The sequence below is a fragment of the Trachymyrmex cornetzi genome, unplaced genomic scaffold, assembly GCF_001594075.2.
Source record: "Trachymyrmex cornetzi isolate Tcor2-1 unplaced genomic scaffold, Tcor1.1 scaffold18, whole genome shotgun sequence".
NCBI lineage: Eukaryota > Metazoa > Arthropoda > Insecta > Hymenoptera > Formicidae > Trachymyrmex > Trachymyrmex cornetzi.
This window is the reverse complement of record NW_017296418.1, coordinates 424812-447532: the sequence shown is the minus strand read 5'-3', so window position 1 is coordinate 447532 and position 22721 is coordinate 424812. Positions and strand designations below refer to the sequence as shown.

Genomic DNA, 22721 nt, shown 5'->3' with positions numbered 1-22721 from the left:
TCTGCTTGAGGATTGTGGCCTCGACGGCGATTTTCGAAACGATCCCGCGCGCGTGTTCCACGTGTATCTTTGTAGATGCTCAGCGCACGTTTGAGAAAAAAAAAGGAAGAAAACGTCGGCGTCGCGCGCGGGGCGCGCGACGCTACGAGACGCGGCAGTGCGCGCCGCGATCCCGCGGCAGTCCGCACCGTCCGTAGTAGATCCGGCGCTTTCCGGCCGGGCGGACTTTGAGTGTCGTTCGCGTATCGTTGCGTCGTCCGCAGGGAGCGGATGCGAGCGCATGCGCGCAATCGCGTCTTCCGTTTACGCGTTCGTTGCGCGCGAGGGAGCCGAATTGAGCGAGCGAATTGGAAGAAGCGATTTCGCGCGAAGGAAGCGGCAGAAAGGAGCAGAAGGATATCGTGTGCCGAGGGAATAGTCAGCATGGCGAGCGCGCGCGCGCGCGTCCCCAACACAAACGCACAACAGGTGTCACTTGCGCCGGGCGCCGTCGCTGACTGATTGTGAGTGAGAACGACAGAACGGTGCGCGTGGCACTTGACAGGACGGACAGACAGACGGACGAAGAGGGCGCCGCGATCGCCGATCGGTCCAATCAGGTTAGACCTCTTTCTCTCTCCCTCTCTCTCTCGTTTTAATTTTGATTCATTTTTATTTTTATTTTATTTTATTTTCTTATTACTAAGGTTTTTAGAGGCCGTGCATTTCTGTGTCGATAGTATGTAATTTCGTATTATACTTACCCAGACAGCACACAATATTTATAAAATATTTACAAAATATTTATAAATATTTATAAGGCTTATTTTAAATATTTCGCAAATATTTTTGTGATCTTAAATTGCATAAATCATAAATATTGATTATAAACATTATAAAATATTTATTGTAAATATATCTTGTAATAAATGCTATGGAAATATAGACATAATAATTCAAATAAAAAAACTCAGAAATATTATAATTCAAATAAAAAATACTTAACAAAAATATTTATTTATATTTATCATAAATATTACATTAAATATTTAATCTATCTTTTAATAATATTTCGAATAAAGCTTTATATAAAATATGTATAAAATATTTATATAATATTTCAGAAAATAAATAATAATAAATATTTATCATAAATATTCTATGCTGTTTGGGTAATACTATATGCGGCGTGTGATATATCAGGGAGGATGAGGGTAGATAGGGTGTCAGGAAGTACCGGATATTTTCTTCTCAGTATATTATATCCTTCGAGATTCTTAATGACAGTAAGTACTGTTATAATGTTGCCGTTGCGCAAATATTATACATGATAAAAACGCTGCAATAGTACATACATAACTAACATGATACCGCGATCCCAAGCAGAACAATAAGTCGCGATAACATCAATATAACGTTAAAATGAAAATTTATTGTAAATAATTAAATAAATTGAAAATAATTAAGTTACTTTAGTTACACATTTTGGAATCATTTTGATGTCATGTTGGAAATTGTTAAAAGTAAAGTCTGAGACACAATTGAAAAGCGTAGAGGTATTGTAAAAGGAATAGAGAATAATAGATTTTCAAATACACGGTTTCTGATCAGTTGAAATCTAGTATTCCTTGTTCCTATTGATTTTATTTTCGAATTGATGTATCAAGTTTTATAGAATCTGTGTAAAAAGATTTTTGAATTCCCAGGAAAATTTGAATGAAATAAGACTTTTCTGTCATTTGAATGAATGAAAGAAGGCCTGGATACGTGTTTCGATGAAAATTATTCCATTCACTGAAAAGAAAATTGAGCGGTAAGTTATTAAATAGATTTAAATTGATCGCGACACACACACACACACACACACACACACACACATCGAATTATTTAGCATTTTATCTCATATCCATTTCGAAATATCTTCCCGTTCGTCGAAAATGTCGACCGCTTTTGAAATTGTTCGTTTCATTTTAGTCATTGCAGTTTCTAGAGTTGTCTCTCGACGACAACTATTCACGGTGGTATTTAATCCTCTTTACATGATCAGGATTGTAACAATAGAAACGCACAGCTGCGTTCATTGCATACTCGTTCTTCAATGATTTTTTTAAAATAACGAGCTGCTTTCTGTTCTTTGTAATACGTCTCCGCGTGGGCGTTGCTTTATATCAGGAATTTGTATCTTTGTTTCGTAAAAGCAACAAGAATCACATGACGATATCGCGAGTTAGTCTTGATGAAGTTAATAAATACTATTAAATGGAATTCGCGATATTTAAAACTATTTTTATTATTTAAAATTTCTAAACATATTTTAAGTCTTCCATTTTCTCGTTTTTAAACACATATTTTTTAAAATAAAAGAATATTGTTAATATCTCAGCATCAATTTCTTTTAAACAATTTTTAATTTTTCCTTATTTTTTTATTGTTAAAAGATTTAAAAAAAATTTTTGGGAAATACATTCAAAAATATGCAATGTTCGAATGAGATTATCGATAAATGTAAAAATAAAAAATTAGATGCCTGTAACATGTTCAGATTACTGTCCACAAATTAGTGGGTAATTCATATAATTTTGTACAACAAAACACAAGTAATATTTATTAACTTTTATCTGTACAATTGTTGGTGACATAAGTATAGTCGAAAACTAACGATATCTTAGCAATCGAAGAGAACGAACTAGTTTCCCGATTTGTTTTAAATTGTTAGTCAGAATAACAAGAGAACAAAATAAAAAAAGAGATGTAACAATCTATTCACTTTTCCTTGCTCTTCTTATCTAAATTAATTTCATTGCTCTTCTTATCTTGACAAAATTTAATCTCGATAAAACTTGGACAATTCCTATATTTGATAAACTAATTCCTATTAAGATTGACTTAAGCTGTTATTCATAATCGAGTCTTATTTGAAGACCGTCTTAAGTAATGTCTAAAGACGTTAATGCAGCCTTCTGCTTGGTTCGTGATTTCTTAAGACCGTACTTAAGACGATCTTGAATATAAGATCTAACTATGAATACTTAATGTATGTGTTTGCGAATAAAGCTACCTTTATATTCGAAGAAACTCACATATTGATTTTCAAAATATTTTTTTTATCTATCACGTTCAGTATGGACGTTATGTTACGTGCATCTCTAATTTCAGTGCAGTCAAATATTACGTATTTACTGCGAGGAGTACGAAGCGTTACAAAACTTTCTAGATAAATTGCGAGTCGATTCGTATTTATATCTTGACTATTTTAGATGTTTTAATTTTAACTTGTTTAGATTGCGCCCTCTCTGTTGCTACCTGTTTATACTCGCCAAAGAGAGATAAAGAGCGAGCGAGCGAGCGAGCGAGCGAGCGAGCGAGAGAGAGAGAGAGAGAGAGAGAGAGAGAGAGAGAGACGAATTTTATTTGTATAACGGTGCAATTGTTCTTCCCAATCAGAAATGATAATGGAATCGACATCGATTTGATGTTTTCGACGTTGATTCGATGTCGATTCCATTATCATTTCTGACTGGGTTATCGAAAGCTCAAATCGTTATTTAATTGCAAGAATTATCTTCCAAATTTAGGTTCTATCGCGATTTGTGCCTTCTAATTCAAATTTTACTTGTGCTGGATTGAATTAATTTAATACGCGCGCGATTGAGCACGATAGATCGATATTGCCGGGTGTGTACGGGCGCGCACAAGAGTGTTTAAATCACGCATCGATTTGCTGCTTCTCATCCCTTCCGCTCGTGGTGCTTGTTTTCTAATCTCACCGAAAGCACGACGATTAAACGACGGGTCGCAGATAACGCGGAGACGCGATCGCGCCGCGGTAACACACGCGATATTTCCAAAATAGCTGAGACGGTAGCCGCGTCACGCCGGTGAGAGAGAGAGAGAGAGAGAGAGAGAGCGAGCGGCACGAAGTAAGGCGCGAAGTACGGCTCAACCCCCTGCGCGTGTGAAGCGCCGAGCGCATCAGCCGGACGCGCGTTTGCGCCTAACTTCAGGCGTAACCGCGGCGCGCGCCAGCGGGCGCTATGATTCGCGATTCGCGTTGACGAACGGTTCCGGTCTTGAACGATATCCGAGATATCCGCGCGACCTTTATATCGATCTTTATCAGCCTTGATAGTTGATGGTGCAACGGGGCAAGTGGTGGGGGCAATCCCGACCTTGACATGGAGGGCCACGACGTCCATGAACTGGTGGTTGTCAAGGACAGCGTGATCGTCAGGGGCGGACATCCGCCGCTTTGTTCCTCCTCGAACGGTGGTGAGTACTTCCACGAATGGATCTACGGTGTAATGAACAGTCATCCATGGCGAATGATTCCCAAGCAGAACAGATCATGATAACGCTAAAATGATATTAAAATAAATCGTCATTGATCGAAAAGACGTGACTTTTAATAATTATGTTTTGGAAAGTCATTTTGATACCATTTTAATGTTATCATGACTTTTTGTTCTGCCTGAGTTTAATTGCGATTTAGCTGACGGGGATGTTTGCAACTTTAGATATCTGAAAGTTTTTAAATAGCACATTTTATTTATCATCTCTGCACTTATCATCTACATAGAATATCCGAACAGATATACGCGCATGCAACTATTTTAAAAACCTATTTTAAAACTAATAATATGATTTACAGCGAATATATATACAATAAGTTTTCTCATTGAACACTATCGTTTAATTTTATTTTCTCAACACGTTTAGTCTCGAAACGAGAACCGAGCCACCTGCATCTCACATTGGGGACGTGCCCAAAATATACAAATCTTGTCGATCAACTTCAAAACCGAGTAGTATATACTCCTGCGAGTTTCGCGGCAATGATTTGGCAAACTCTCTGTATATCGCCTCGTTTCATTGCCGCAAATAGCTCATTGCGAAGGACAATCGCTCGGAGGGAAAAAAGAGGCCGGTATGTGTGCACAAAAATCGGAAAGCCAAAGGAGGAGTATGTCCCGCCGTCTATTACGCAATCGGTTGCAGACACGCACATTCTGCACCGGCGATTGTACATAAAAATTTGTGCGGGATGAACAAGCCGCGCTCGAGATAAGGTCGCGCCGGTCATGCTGTAGATAACCCAGGGACCTCGGCTGCGCAGTACCAAAATGGCGGCCGGTCTCGTAATCGATTGCGCTGTATGAATCGTCGACACCTTAAAAAAGTGTTTAATGATCTGTTGGCAAGTCTCGGAAAAGTTGACGCTAAATGAAACAAGCGGATATTCAAAGTTCGTGATTAACGATATGAAGACAGTACTTCAAAATGGCGGCTAGTCCAGTAATCGACTGTAACGCGTAAATCAGCATCTTAAAAAAGAATCTTAACGATCTGTTTATAATCTTGGAAATGCTGATGTTAAATAAAACGGACAAAGATTTATCATTAATAATGAAGATTACGTTTTAAAATGGCGATCGTCTTGATATAATTGATTGTATCCGCGAAAATTTTTTTTTTTACCGATATTTTATAAAAGAAAGAAAATTACTATTGACTGTCGATTAATAATAATACCATATAATTTACTAGCAGGCAATTTATATTTAAAAAAACGTTTAACCGAACCGTTTTATATACTGTTTAAAAGCGGAGAAAACTCCTATTTATATAAAAATGTTATTAACGTCTTATAAACATTTTTATAACGTTTATTAAATAATTTTAAAAACATTAAGTTTTTTAAACGTTTATTTTGAACGTAACCATGTTGCTTGGATAATGACAATTATTATTTGATCAGAGATTGAGTGATTTTTAAAATGGCCAAATGAAATACCACTTTGTAAACGACATTGCATTATACATACATACATATTCTGAGGAAAATGACTTTAAAGTATTTATTCGTTCGTCAATAGACATGATGATAAAATAAAAAAGAGAATTGCTCGCGCGCGTGCAGTCGCTATTAAGTGTTACATTATAATACTTGATGTTATTATATCCGGGAACGAATTCATATATACGATTCATATGTACGAGACTATTTGTTCGACCGACAAGTTTTTTTGCGTTGTTACGATTACCGACGATATTACTTCTTTGCGCGTAATGTTGTTTATATAAGTCAGAAAAGTATAAATAATTTCATTGTGATCGTATAAAGATGTCTGAAAATCTTTTAATTTAATTAATTGATTCTTTGGGCTTGATTTTTGCTTAAAAATAGACCTTTTTTCACAATGTGAACTTTATAATAAATAATAATTATTTTATAAATAATTTTTGATATATGTTTTAGTAGAGTCGCGTGCGATTGGAGCACAAAGTGCGTCGCAATAATATATTTCGCTCGAATCGTACTTGCGATAATTGTTTTATTGCACCAAGTCAATTGATTAACGGTAATTCATCGATGGCGCGTCTTGGCCGAAGCACGTGGCACCCGCGCGTGGTTATTTCCATGATTCGCGCGACGGGAGTATCACGTACAAAGAAGCATGTTTACGTGAGATAACGTCTAAAGAAATAGGGAAATATGAAGAAGTGCTCGTTGCTAGCACATTCGCGAGCGCATGTTTCTTTTTTTATACCTCTTTTAATAATCAGAAATATTCATCATAAACAAACGGTATCTCGTGAACTATTCTTTTTATATTATACCATAATGGTTGACTCAGCGTTTTTATCCTAATGCTAATAACGACAGAAGCGTTTTTAAATAGCAAAGATGTGTGCTAAACGAAGGCTAGAATATGTACATACATAAGCAATCTTCTTTTTTTTTTTTTTCGAAAAAAAATTGCTTTACGTCTAAGCACTCTCAGGCGTACTTAGACGTCCGAGGACGAGAGTGACCCGGCGGCCATGGACGGATCGTCTTGAACGGATTTTGCTTGTCAGTGAATCGCGACACGTTTTGACTGCATGACAAATCGAAGGTTGCATCCTCGGCGTGTCGTATCAGTGGTTATAATAACGTTATAAGCAAACCGCGCCGCGAAGAGGTCAGTTGATAACCCGCAGCAAAGAGGAAAGAGCTTTTACGACGGTCGAGATTGTCCAACTCCGTCGATTTAACGCATTCTAATTTCTAATCATGCCTATATCTGAGAACACATTCACAATTGGAGCGGAAAAGCAGAATGTGGAAAAACGGAAATCCTAATCAGAAGTCGAAAGAGAAAAGCTAGAGAAAGATAGATGTATATGTTTGTATTAACTGTTAATAACGCAACATTCGATTAACTTAAACAACTTCTGCTTTTCCGCATTTTGCTTTTCCACTCTTAATGTGAATGCGCCCTAACAGTAGACGGAAGAAACCGCTGATATTACGCGAGACGATATCGCGAATAGAAACTTTTTCATTTTTACCGTTACACGTATCTACGTATTAATTATTATACAAGTCTACCAATGTGTTGAAGACCGTGCGCATTGATAACCGGGTCTATAATATAGAGTGGCACACGAAATATCGTACCATTTAATTATTTCATATTTGAACTACTGTGTTTAATACAAATCCTGTACTCCGTGGAAATTCTGTTAGGTGTGACACGAGTCACACAAAATTGGGTGAAGGTAAAAATGTATACACATTGAAAAAAAATTTACTAAATCTTAACACATATATAATATTAATAATATTAAGTTATTTACTTACAGTAAATAAACATTCAATTTGAAAAATGTTAGTTAAATGAATGATCTTGTACGAAATATAAATAAATATTTACATTCAATTAAAATTATTCAAAGAAATATTTATTAAAATTTAGTATTTTTTTCAGTGACTAATTTGTGTGTGAAATGCAGATTGGCGCATCCTTGTCATATCACTTACTTTTGCATAGAATATTTATTTTTAACAAAATTGGTATTGAACTGAAACAGAATTAATTACCAAAACTTGGAAAATTATCTCTAATAGATAACATTCAATATGACCGTTTTGTCTTAAAACTTCTTGGAAATACGCCTTTGTGTCCGATTATACTTTTCGATACAAATCTTCAGATAATGCATAGCACACCTGCACGATGTAGATGAAAACATCTCCAAGTTTCTACTACACTCTTTATTTCTGTGAAAAACAATATAATTTTCATTTTACGTTCAACTTTTTAAGTCAGTCGTCATTTTACAAAGTGTGTCTTTATCTTCATCAGCTCGTAATGCCATACAGAATTTTTACGAATTAGTAAAGCATTTGATCACATATAGTTAAAAAAAAGCGATACTTTACAAGTATAGTTTTAATGAAATAATTAAATGAAATTTCGCGTGCGCCACTCTGTATGTCCTGTTGGTTTATATAGGATAGGATTTGAAAAAATGTTATCGAGGAAGCAATGATTCTTCGTGAAGAAATAAATTCAAGATATAGATTTTTTCGTAAACATCGCGTTTTTGAAAAAAATTATCTTGAAAATTGATAAATTAATTACAATTCTTTCTCATGTTTGGACTAAATTGTATATCAAAGATAATTAAAGATGAAATAATGAGTACGATAAAAAAAATTCTGTAAGTCTTATATACACATAAATTTACAATAGAAAATGACATTCTTGTATAATTCATAAAAGTTGCTATCATATATTTTTCTCGATATTATTGATTCTGCGTTTCTTGTTATAATCTGAGCATCTGGATATAGGAAATGAAAGTATTTGTGCGTGATAAATATTTGAGAAAAGTTATATAAGGAAGTTATATAGACCGTTTTAGTATATCGTATCAAATATTTCGGATTATTATAGAAAAAATATTTTAAGTTCGTGTAAATGTTTCGTAAACTATTCATTTTTTATAGCTTTACCTTAATATCTTTATGCAGAATAGCTAGGGAAACTAAGTCATGAAAAAAAGATTTATATGGTTCCATTTAAAAAATATCAATAATATTTATATGTAATTTATATATAATTATATAACTTATAAAATTCTTTTTCGCATTGTTCTCAGTCTCTATTGTTTTCAAAAGCTTCTTATTTTTCTTTCTCGACCTATTAGAGATAAGCGGCTAGCCGATAAACTCGCACCATGCTATCGCTAATGATTAGACCATTATCGCCAGATTACAAATACTTCCCTCGACTGCCAAGTTTTGAACACTTGTTATTGACTTGCATTTCTAAATTGCAAAAGATGTAGAGGACGTATTTCAAAGGAAGATGACGAGGTGGATTATCTCTCAACAGCAGTAAGCTTCCATAGATCTGTTTACCAAATGCGTTTTTTACCACATGTTTCAAAAATACCGGTGTAATAACACATTTATTCCGAGCGCAAATATTCCGCGCAACAAAACTGTGAAGATTTCCGAAATCATTACATGTTATGCAAATAAAAAATTAAAATTAAAGTATCCATAAATTTTTTTATATTCATCTAAATTGCCGTTCAAAATTGTTTAAATAATAAAATTGATATTTAAAAGAATATTTAAAAAATTATTTGGAAATTGTTTAATTATTCCTAACTCTTTCTCTAGAAGGAATTGCAAAATAAAATCACTAGTTTTTATTTTTATTGCACTTTACAAAGTATTTTATAATTTGCATCTATTACTGCAATAGTCGTTAAAAAAAACACAATGAAATCCATTTCTTTTGTTGTTCAACCAAAATTCTATCAAAAGAAGTATTATTATGGAAAGTGCAAGTCAATGTCGTTTTTTAGATGAACATTTGTTAACAGCGATTCAGTGTCATTCTCATACACATTATGAGGTGCGCGGCTCACGTATGTCTGCCTAAAGAACGATGTTGATTAGATAAATTTTACATAATAATATCTCTTTTATTAAATATTGGAGGAAATAATAAGACTTTTTAATTTATTTAAAATTTCGGCGCGCGTTTCTAAGGACTGCATCGTAGTATATAAATTCACACAAGAATCATACAAGCATTTAAGATCCAGCTAGACCATTTAATGCTTTGATTTCTATAGTTTGTGTTATCACATATACCTATAATATATTATATTAAATGTTAGAAAAAATAATAAGACTTTTTATTTATTTTTTCGTTAAGGGAGAACGTCATATAATTAATAGGTATGAAATTTATAGACTTGCTACTTTATAATTTTTACATAAATATTTTTACATATATTTGTATTTTAAATTGTGCATATAAATTGAAAAAAAAAACTAAATCTTAATGCAGTTAAACAACGTCTTTTTTTATACAAAGCTTAAATAATATATTTTTCATCCATGATGATTGCAATCTCTTGTAATCGTGTTTTTCTGTTAGGTATAGTACGTTAACTATTAAATGTGACGTTAATAATTCTTTTGTTATCAGTATTAATTATTTCTTGTCGCAATGATATTGTAAAGTGTAGCAGATCTGATACGAAAATAGCGAGACGATTTCGCTGAAAAGACTTATCTGTTTTTCTCCGTTTCGTAATAATGCATATATGTATATATATACCGCTGCGGGTACATAATGCATTCTAATTTTTTTACAATCTATTGATCAGAATCGTCTTTAATCACATAATTGATAATAGATTTGCATGCGAGTACATATACCATACATTGGACACGTGCTCGCGCTTTATTCTAACGAAAGCACTTTAACGTCCTTCGCGCGTTACTAAAAAAAAATATGCAAAACGTCATGACACTGCTAGGCACATGAAACCGTGGGTCATACGTGACTCGCAGTTACTGATAGATGTTTTAATGACAGTTTCCTTGATTTTGAGTCTGTCTTTCTTCATAAAGATAACGTTCCTTATCTATCGCGATGTCTGTACATTTATCATTGCATTTTTTTTGACTAAAAAAAATCTGAAATGAGAAATCTTTCTTCGAAGATATAAAGGAATCTGCAGAATCGGAGAAATTCAGAGAATTCTTTGCGTGAGACAGAGACAGAGACAGAGAGAGAGAGAGAGAGAGAGAGAAAGATTTAAGAAATGAAATTATTAAAAACGTATACACGTACGTGACAAATTTTTCTTTTGAATGCGTCGTGTGTTCAACACGTCATGTAGGTATGCGATGGTGAAAAAAAGATACGGCGAAGGTTAAAGAGACCTATTGACCTCTTGCAGCTTCCGAGAATAGATACTCGCGGATATTATGCAGTGTTACGTATATACGTTGACTTATAACGCCGACATTATTTTCGCTTAATAAGAAACGCATCGCAATTTGCGGTCTCAAACACGTCTGTCGGGGGAACAAATTAATGCATGACGTCAGTCTGTTTGGATTTGGAAAAATGCAGCGAGGGATTCGTAGGACGTGACAAATTGTCTTAAAAAGTAAGATTTACATGTAATATGACGTACTACTATTTTACTACACGAACTGCCGTCAATCCTGATTTTAATATTATAATAAAGGCGTAAACTTGAAGCGCAATTATTGTGTTAGGATAGGCCTCGTTATAATATATCGTTACAAACTCTTATTACATCTTATTACATATTTTATACTGCTTGTGTAATGTCTCGAATACCGATAAACGTGACTCATTGATACTATTTATACAATTATTGCTATAATTGCGATTTTATAATTCAAATGAAGCTGTCGTAAAAAAGAAACTGTAAAAAATACCGACAATTACGCGTACAAATTTAGCGAGGAAAACATTAGATTTCTTTGAAATAGCTACGTTTAAACAAATGGCTAATAAATGTTTTGCGGATCTTTTGGGGTGGGAAGGAGCGGAAAAGAGAAGGGATACGGAAGAAATTGATAAAATGATATCCCGCTTCGGAGAAACACTTATGAACATACAAAAACTTTTAAAGAGACATTGAGAAATGAAATATTGTTTTGTAGCAAAGGGGAAACTGGTATGACAGGTGTACTATGGCAAAAAATCATGACGAGCACTTACTTCGTCGACCTGGTTACAGCAGATGCCAGTCTATCGTATACTGATTGCTATGTTTTTCTCGAATTATCATCATTTACATAATCTTGCTAGCCGTCGTTGTACATACAAAATGATACGCATCATCGATGATTCTTACCGTATTTGATACAATCTGTGCGATAATATCTGGCACTACAGACATGGGAACGTGCTTGTCCTCTTTCAGCATGAACTAATGATGAAATTTTTAACATAATAAGATACAATTTTATAATATATTTATATTTTCTCATTTGAACAATATGTTATGATCCTTTAGATTATTAAAGGATAAGTTTTGTTTTAATAAATTTTTATTAATATTTACCGTGCCGTAAGTTCTATTAATACTTATTTTATTAAAATAATTTTTATATAACATTGAAAAGAATAATAATATTTTGAAATATTTCTAGAGATGTAAATGACGGAAACATAGAATTTTAGGGTAAAAAACTCGGAAATTAATGGTTTTTTTCCTTCGGCTTTGACAGTTTTTTTACTCGGATATTTTTTTTAGGTCATTTATGTTTGTTTCCTTTGCTTGAAACCCCCAAAATTTTTGCACTTAAAGTGATATGATTAGAAAAATAAATTCGAGCGTTGAAAAAAGAGAAAGCACAGATGCTGAATGCAAAGAGTGCAAACAACGCAAACAGACCTATTAATCTATTATTATCAACTCATCAAGAATTGTAACAGCCAATAATACATATTTCCGCTTTGATATAAAATTATAAAAACAAAAGTATTAAAAAAGTATCGAAATAATAAGAAAAATGAATTATATATATATATTTCTTCTTTTACATATTTAACATAAATTCTATATTTTTTTTCGCGAATTTTATATAATTTGGTCAAAAATGCCGTTTTTTTACTAAGTATCTCCTCGAAAATGATATCTACTAAAGATATTTGATATCAGTTAGCTAATAAAATATTTAGAAACTTTATCAAATAAGGATTGAAAATACAGTTGTATTTTACTAAAGACTTAAATATCTTTAATTTTAAAGATAAATGTTTTTGTAGAAAAAAAATTCTTTTCATACGTTCTTAAGATATTTGCTTCTATTATATTTATGCCGTTAATCCGTTTCCATTATTCACGCTCTATTTATCTTTTTTGCGAAGCTTACCGATTAATCATCCCTCTCTCCTTTCCCTATTTCTCTAATTGTTTCGTAGGAAAACATTCTGACGAGCCTAATGCATCATATGTGCATAAGTGTAACGACAAGCAGGACAAGATTAGATTATCAGTTCCGAGTCGTCCTCCCCTCCTGTCCGCTCCTTCTTTCCCACTGCGAGCACCGTTTACCCCAGCGATCTCTCAAAACGAAAAATTCTATCCCGCACTTTAGTGCGTCTGTCGAGATCAAACCGTCGTGTACAACTCCTCCGTGACTTCGCATATAACTCTCCTCCGGAGTTATACTCTCGACACCGAGTGACATCGCTGGGTCATATTGATGATTAGGGGCTAGGATCCGCGTAACGACAATGCATCACACATCGTACGCCGCACTGTTTATGAAACGCATATACTGGTAGTGCTCGCGCATTGCGACGATTCGTCTACAATTCGAGAGTGTGGTCTCGTTATTCTGCAACAATTGCAAAACGCAAGGAAAAAGAGCGCTCTGCGATGAAGCTCGATGACGAAGCCTTTCCCTTCGATATAATTGGCCAGCCCGATCTGGATTTCAGTACGTGTGAATATCTCGGGAGCTGTGAGTACTTTCGTATTTGTATAATAATATTAGAAAACGTGATTTTTTCGGAAATTACGTGTAAAGATTTTATTTAACAATGTCTTGATTTTTCTTCGACTGTTAAACATGTAAGTTATGAATATATATAGGAGAGATTGCGGTACCTAGGGACATTTTGTAACTTGGAACACTAATTAATTTTTTAACAATAATGAAATTGTTTTAATTAAAAAATATAAAAATATAGTTAAAAAAATTTCATTATAATTGAACAGTCAACATTAAAAATCCAGTTATTATTAAAAAAATAATTAGTACAATAAAACATGTCTTTAGGTACCAGAGTCTGTACCTGTCCTACTACGCAAATCGAATTATATAATATAAATAACACTACAAAAAGGAAGGGAGTATTGAAAAATAAATAAAAGAATAAAATGCTGTTACAAAGAATATATACTTAAAAGATAAAAGGAAATCATAAGTTAATTTATAGGAAGACAGTATTTTATTTTATTTGAAGAATGGTTCATCTTTTTATCTCTATATTTTATCGGTTTAGTACTAGTTCGTTATCAATGCAGTGCTACTCAGACGGTATCAAAAAAAGATTACGTATATCTTATTTCTTTTTTTACTATCATACCATAACATAATTTATGATGATATTGATGATCATAAATAAATCTTTGAAATCCACAATTCTTAAATTTAAACGAAAGAAATACTTAAGAAAAGAAGGCTTAATACCGGATTTCGGCAAGTGAATAGTTGACATTCATTAAAAAGAATACTTTAAATGTGGATATTATATAACATTTTTTAAATTTGCAATTCAATTCTTTAGATCCTACATGAATTATTTGCATTGACTTAAGCACTTCTTTTTTATGTAAAGCTAAATTAGGTAATTAAAGGAACAAAAACTGCTTGATGTGAAAAAAATACATGTATTTGCTCATCAAAGATGTTAACGCTTTTAGAATCTATACAAACATCCTTTTCAGAGTGTAAAAATAACGATTATCCTAAATAACATAATTTAACTTTTATGGCGCATACTGTAACAACTTGAAAAATTTGACTTGTTAAATTTTATCGAGAGAATGTTTCCTATCTTACTTATCTTGCCTTATCTTATCTACACATAGAATGCCAAATTTTTTTCACATAACTATACTTATAGACGAATTATCTAATGGAAGATGTAAACTATCATTAATCCTATCATTAACTTCACAGATTTGATTGTTAAATTGTGATTATGTTATCATATAAGTGATGTATATTATTTGACTTTTCGCATGCTGTATTTTTAATATTTATCGCGTTTCATCATTGTTTTTTTTAAATCAAAATCATACCGGTAAATATTTATAAAATAATGTCGAAAATTCTTCTCTGTTCCTCAACATACAATTTGAACATGGATATAGAAACTGATGTGTATTCTCCAACAATAATCTCGATGTAATCAATTTCAAATCGATGGGTGCTTATCAGATAGATATGAAATCGTAAAAAAAGCGTGGAATACAAGCTCATCGATCGTCGATTATATCATCGCGAAGTGTTGTCGCGTTCGTTGCGGTATCTCGCAATTAACGCCCTAGAAATCGGTCGTATATAACGCGCGTGACACGATACGAAAATCTAAAAATATACGAGGCAGACATCCAAAGATATCGCGGATCTACGTCGGTATTTCTGTTTTCTTGCGGTACTCGATAAATCCTATTCGCGGCCCGCTCGCGAAATTATCGCAGTCGTCGCACGCCAGATTTTTCGAACAATGCCGATACCGTGATGCCAAGTACATGTAAACGCGAGCACTAATAAGCATATCGCTGACACACGGAGGAGAGAGGGAGTAAACACGAAGAAAACGGAGGTATGAATCACACTTTCATTCGCTGTCTCATTGTCCGTCAGTGCTGAAACAGGAGCTTTCTGTATTGTGCTTTATCGCAGGAAAACTGACTCACTTTGGTTCTTTCTCTCTTTCTTCCCGTCTCTCTCTTTCTCGATGCATATCCATCCAGCTTTGTTACACATGTCGTTCTTCATGGCCTGTGTTTGCGCGAAAAACGCGAGCGATTAATCTCAGCAGTCTCTTTGTCACAGCCGTCTGGTTAGTCTGGTAGCGAGTCAACCGTGCCGATAGAAGAAAAAATAACAAATGACTTGGGCTGTGTTCGCTTTGTCGCTCACAATACTTTAAGCGTCGTTTTATCCTTGTTATTTATTAAATATTAAATAAGGACAAGTGATGCTCACAAGTGCTGTAAGCGTCGAAGCGAACACAGCCTTGGTCATACACTTCTGTTCTTTTTCTGCACGGGAAATAGTATCGGAAGGAAACTGAGCAGTCAATAATAAAAAAATAATTACATTTTCTCAAAGGCCTTTGTTATTATTTTTATGGACGATTGCTGTTAATTAATCATTAGAGAGAGGAGAGTCGCCGATACTGACATAGATCTCCTAAAGTGACACCCCCTTATTTCTCAGAAACTAACTATTGCACTTTATTAACACTAATAAAATCATGATCTGTTTAGCTAATTAAAGAAGTACAAACTCATAGGGTAAACTCGGGTATGATGGCCATAGTTTTTTAAAATGCAAAAAACATACATTTATTCTTGTTACTTTTTAACAATATTTGGGATATTACTTTCACTGAAGCTTAAAGTAACAAATACTATCGAAATTAAAGAGAAAATACTTGACAGAACTTTAATTTTGTCAAAATATTACAAGTATGCATTGGCTATCTTATCTAATTTTTAGGGAAAAGATGGCCATGATATTAAGAAAGATAGCCATAGTATTCATAAATAAATAGTGAAAATAAAAATATTAATTATAGGTCACACTGCAATTTACGTACCTTTATTGTGTATGTAATGTTGATTATGGCAGCTTAACTGTAATTTATTGGACATTATAACAGTTTTTAGCAGACACTAAGCTTTAGCAAAACTTTGCAGATAGTCGAAAGAAAAAATATTAGATAATATTTATATTGTTATTTTGAACAACAGTGTACTCATATGAACTACTGTAAATATTGATTATCTTTATGCACTATTTATCAATTTATTGGAGAAATTATGGCCATAATACCCTAGTTTACCCTAATATATTTGTGGCTTATTTCTATACCAAATCAGGTAAAAACCAATTCTATGAATCCGAGAAGAAAATTCTTACGGTGTGTGTTCTTTTGCAAATTGCGTAATTAAAATAATGGTGACTATATTATTGATAATATTATGTCATTTTAAATGTTTATAGTTTCATAAATTAGTTTTCTTTACAGAATAGGATATATCTTTATTTATAGAATAGGAATGTTGGTATTATTGTCTACTATGTCAGTTTTGGAGTCCATTTTGTCAGACGCTCATTTTTGCATAACTTACGAAAAACTTAATAATTGTAAAATTGCAAACAGTATTATAAAAATTGCTTATGATATAAAATACTATATGATAGAAGACACTTTTTACTTTATATTTATGTTGTTGAATTTGTATTTTTTCCTTTTGTTTAAGAAATACTGCCTAAAAACAAAGTGGTACGTCGGTATCGGTGACCTTTCCCTATTAATTAATCACTCCACGCCAAATGATTCTTATAACACAAGAAAACGCGTGATATGTATAGCATGGCCTATGAATGAGATAAATGTGTGCATATGCGAGAGACCATATATTTTCGACAACGCTAGTCCCACTTTCTGTATTTTTAGCTCTTTCCGACGCTTACGTAGGCTCTCGCGCAAAAAAGAACGATGCAATTTGCGGCGCATCCGATCACATGCGTCGTCGGTACCTAGGATGCAATGACGTAATGTCATCCGAGCCACCTGGCTCCACGGTGAATCGTCATAAATAAAATAACAGCATAACGAAGACATACGTTTTTTGTCGTGGCAAGGACAAAAAAAACTTTGTGATTTGTGCATTGGCTGTAACGAATCATTTTTTTGTTATAACATGGATAGGTACTTTCGTGCCTAAGAAAATAATCGAGCCAGATAAACAGTTGTCAATATCGTATCTTATCATTGTATATTACGTACTTTTCGATTACTAAATTTATTTAACAATTACATTTTTTGGGGGATATAGATACTAAAAATTATTAACGAAAGTTATCTCTCGAAAGTTTTTCCAATAATTGACACGTGCTTCCTCGTTTGAATCATCAGAGAATTTGTTACATGAGTTCATATGATTTCTTGACTAAAGTGGAGTAGTCACTCATAGGCATAGTTTTCTTAATTTTCTATGAATTTTTTAACTCTTTCGTCAACAGGGATCAAGAAATAGAGTAAATTTTTTATTGTTTCGAATTATGTATATAAAAATGTGAAAAATTCTGGCATAAATGCCAAAGCTTTAACAATGAGTTTTGACCACCATAGAAGTTGGATTAGAAGTTTTACTTATTTTTTACAGATTTAAATTTATCGGAATTCACATTCAAAATATCAATGGTGCTTTTAAAGACTCAGTTATAACTTCTCTAACGGAGAGAAGTTAAAAACATTGTTCTGAAAAAGGAAAATAAAAAGTATATACCTAGATACTCTCTCCGAAATCTCAAATTCATTATTGTTACGTTCATCTATCACATAACTAATGTAACTATAACATAATATAACAGTAAAAAGTGTAACTACAAAATTAAATGTTTGTGGGGGTGTTCTAAACGCTCTACCTACCAACTCGCGTTAATTTTAGATCACCTACGTATTTAGAGATAAAATCTGGAAAGATTCGTAGATACGTAACGCGTTCGATCGCGTTAACGCTCATGTCCGCGGCCACTGGTCTCCCACCATTGTGAAACCGCGGTAAAGCACGACGGCAAAACGTGCGTACGTTTACAGCTGTTTGCCAGTCGTCACCAGACCGCCGTCGTGGTGTCTGGTGAAGGTCATTAACGCCGTCGTGATTATCACCGTCACTCGCCATCGCTCGCGTTCTCGTTTGTCGCCGCGTAATTTTTCGACATCGCGTAATTTTTCAACTCGTCCAGTTTCGATTTAAGCGAGATAGATTTAAACGATGATGGGTGATTCCCATCCTTTCGCGTGAACACGCGCCTCGTGTTGGAGGAAAGCATTGAAAGGCAGAGGCGAGACAGAGAAAGAGAGAAAGAAACGGAGTAGTCGGCAACGGATGGAAGCAGCGGAGTTGATCGAGGATTGATCTCTCGATTGAATCGCGAACGAGTAGCCGGTAAGAAAGTAAACACGTCAGCAACGTCGCGATAGTGATCGAGAGAGTGGCGATCCATCGAGAGATCGACGGAGATCAACCGGTTGAAAAAGAGAGTCTTCACGATGGGTCTGGCAGGTGCGCTTCTGTTCCTTTTTATTCTCTCCCTTGCTTGCAAGCGTCACTTTAACGTATAATTCCCGTTGTTATCTGTGTGAGTGGTGGAGGATCGTAAGGGGATAAGTATCATTTTCCAATTGAGAGCGACAATGTTGAGATTCTTTATCAACTCTGTTACGCGCCACTTTCGTTTTATTTCAATAACTGACCCGTCATGTACGTTCGTTGATTGTATTTTTTATCTTCCGTACGTTTTATTGAAGCGAAAACAAAAAATTGAAAGGATTCTCATCGATTAATGAAATTTTGAATGAATTAAAGAAATTTATTGTTTAAAAATGTTAAATTTGATACTTTTCGTAATTCTCTTCACTACGCTATATCATCGCGAAGTCATCGATGTTTCGCGATTACGTAACAAAATATGTTTTAATATAAAAAAAAAAAATTCGTAAGTTGACATATAAAAAGTCATAAATAAAATTTATTTAAAAAACAATGGAAATTTTGTTGCATAGCAAATGAAATAAATAGATTGAGTGAGTCAACTGTTAGAATTCGTCATAGATAGAGGCGACTGTTCATATTATTAATATTACTCATATTATGAGAAAAGTCATCGCGACGCTTATCAAATAACTGTGACATTGTGCCAATTATTACTAAATCGCATGTTTCTATTCTCATCAAAGGAAATTTCTGTTTAACGTTATTTAATTTTTTACTTCGTGAAATTAAAATCAACAGTAGCGTTTTTCGAAATAATACAACATTGTCTAATTAAAATAAAAATATTTTTGTGGCTTCAAAAACAAATTAAATGTAAGTAAATGTTTATATGAGCCTCCGTGATTGTTGATTCATAAATAATATATTTATAAGGCGATAAAATATAATTTGTAAACAATTGGAATATAATTGCCAATGAAGTTAACTGCAAACGTTTTGACTTTAATTTGAGCCCATTCAGTACAAACTGAGTAGTTTATAGAAGAGTACAATCCAATGTTTTCAAACTTTTTGCTTGATGAAATAAAAATCATCAATAATAACCTAAAGAGGTAAAAAAAAGAAAATATTAAAAAAGGAACTAATAAGGAGCAGGGTGGCACCCAGTTGGACACGGCTCAATTGGACACGAGCCACTCACAGCGCTTGAGACTACAAAGCTCCTAAGCACCGGTCGCTGTGATTGGTGGTGTCCAATCGAGCCGTGATCAATCGGGATCACCCCCTATCTGACCATCATCAGAGTAGAATCAAATTTCATATTAAACAATATACAAATTATCAACCAGAAATTGTACTTGTCACAAAATTATCGTGTTCGCAAAAAATTGTTAATAAAAATACGACGCTCAATAGTAAGAAATCAATCCAGTCCGAACTCAACAAGAATTTTTCAGAAGTAGTTGAACATCAATGTCACAATTTGTTATAATATGGAAGATATTTCCATTTAAATATGTGATTGCCAGATGCACATATTTGCTGACATAAGTATTCACTCAAATCGTCACAGATTCATCTTCCACACAAATTTATAGCGTCGAACAGATTATACTTTTAACTTTAAGAGATTATAATTTTCATATAAATTATTGTTAAAATGAGAACAATATTGTCAAGCCAAGTACATTGTGCTTGAAGAAAATATTAAATGTCTGTAGTGCTTTGAAAATTAATCCGCATTCCATGTTTTCAAAACATATTACTTTAGCGAAATAAATTGCTCAGGCTTCTAAAGAAGCTGCTGGACCGCTCTATCTCTGCCGCGCTCTCCAATTCCGGTTGTTTATTCATCGTTACGTAAAAAAATATCTCTTCGCGATACGCGGCGCGCTCGAAAACTTTCCGGCGACGATTAGAAGCGCCAACGGCGATCATCCTGAAGGAAGTTTTGCGCGCGTGACGGCCCCGCTGGCTTGCGTTCGATCTAATTGTGCCATGACCTAAACGTGACTTGCGTTTTCGCGTGACATTCCGCATCCGTGTGTGGCTGCGCACTGCGCGTTAAGGTTGCATCGACAGTCTCTGGATTAATTAAGCCTGGCTCGAGAGTGACTCGCCGTTCCATTTTAGAATATATCGCCTGTGACATCGGCAGAGAGCAATAATTCAAGTAATATTTTAATACTTACAAGTGGAACTAATAACAAGCTCGTTGTTGTTGGTTTTGGCCTTGCATTTTATTTACTTTTCATCGTATTGAAGATACGACGCGCAAAATAATAGATTAAAATAAAACAGAGCTAATAGATAACATTAGTAGAACAACATTATGCAATAAAATCTTCGATTTCGTGTAAATATTGTGTATCTTTTTTAAATAGAACTGCGCAATACACTAATGATATATTATTTTGCAAATCTATGCGAAAACATTTTATCTATAAATATTTAATATCTTTTTAAATAGGAATTTATTTTCAAAGTTATCTATTTAAGTTACATTTTCCTATTTCTAGAATTTTACTCCGAGAAACATTGCGATCATTTTTAGATCGTATATGCAGAGATACTGTTCATTTCAGATGTGCTTTTTTTATACGTATTATGTCTTTTCTTCTGTAAGGCTGAAATGTACGACTGTTTGATCTTAAACACGGAAAGGAAGAGGCAGCTAAAACAAACAGATTTCAAGTCTTGGTTTGCTGGCAGCACTTCGGTAGAGAACGTCGCAATTAAAAATCTCTGTGATACGAAAGAGAAAGAGATAGAGAAACACAGAGAAAGAGAAGAGCCCCTTATCGTTCCAGTTGACACGTCGTCGTGTTATCGTCAGCAGCGTCGCACTGCGAATATGCCGTGTACAAACAGTGGCGTATTCGCATTTTGATACCTCTACTTTTATATTTCGAATCTTGATAATGCTGAGAGAATTAAAGATTTTTTTGAAATAAATAAATCTTCGAAAGAAATGTTTAAAAATACTCAGAAAATAACGAGAATTAAAAAAATATTATTGATCTTTTCTCGCTTTGGAAATAAAATATTAGACTAGTACATAATTCATTTAACGCATTAACTCTTTACGGACTACCGGAGCTTTTGTCTCATTCTCTTTAATTTACATTTTCTCTTCTTTAAAGTCTCATAAGGTTCAAAAGTTAATAATGATTGTCCGCAAATAAAATTAAACCAACACGGTTTTTTCTTCAACGGAGAAAATCGACATTATGCATTATAAATATGATAAATGTGTTTGAAAGTGTCGAGTGTGGCATTTAGAAAATTCAGCTAAAGCGGATTATATATACATTTCGAAAGTCATCAAGTTTTAGCCCTAGAGTTTCGTTGATTCGATGGAACGTTCTTGATCACGTGCTACTGCATGCGTGCGCTCTCTATATTGCGAGTGGCGCCGGATCATGACACGCGTGTACATGTATGCGATTGACGCACCAATATAGGACGTACTGTATGATGGTAAAAATTTACAGAATTATAAAAGATAGAATTAAGAGAAACGGAGATAATTCTGTGTTACTAAAGTGAATTTTTAGTGAGATTTTTAGAAATTTTGAATTAAGAGTTTGATCCCCTAAATTATATATTAATAAAATTGATATAATTGAAAAGTTATTAAAACATTTTTTTATTATAATAATTGTGAAAATAATATTATTTATAATTCCTGAGGTTTATCACATATACTTTGCCTTAGTAACGCCGGATTGATTTAATGATGTCGAAATAATAATTTGTAATCTATACTTGACAGGGTTGGGTAGTGCCAAGTTAAAAAGCTAAAAGTTAAGTTAAAAAGTTGAAAAGTTAAATAATTTTAACTTAACTTAGTTACATTTTAGACTCTT

The 22721-nt window shown here is 33.8% G+C and overlaps 1 protein-coding gene across 6 annotated transcripts in view; it reads left to right on the top strand.

The window, feature by feature from the left end:
• Positions 1 to 209: 209 nt before the first annotated feature.
• Hnf4 (Hepatocyte nuclear factor 4) overlaps positions 210 to 22721 on the top strand; it is a 44391-nt gene continuing 21879 nt past the window's right edge. For 2 of the 6 annotated variants that reach the window (XM_018504700.1, XM_018504696.1), the window contains exons 1-2: positions 210 to 599; positions 4109 to 4248. In XM_018504700.1, the coding sequence (XP_018360202.1) occupies positions 4155 to 4248 (94 nt within the window). In that variant the 5' untranslated portion in view covers positions 210 to 599; positions 4109 to 4154. Of the gene's footprint in view, positions 600 to 3545; positions 4249 to 13210; positions 13568 to 18453; positions 18922 to 22721 lie in introns of those variants that run through there. The other 4 variants (XM_018504698.1, XM_018504697.1, XM_018504699.1 and 1 more) reach the window with 4 other exon arrangements.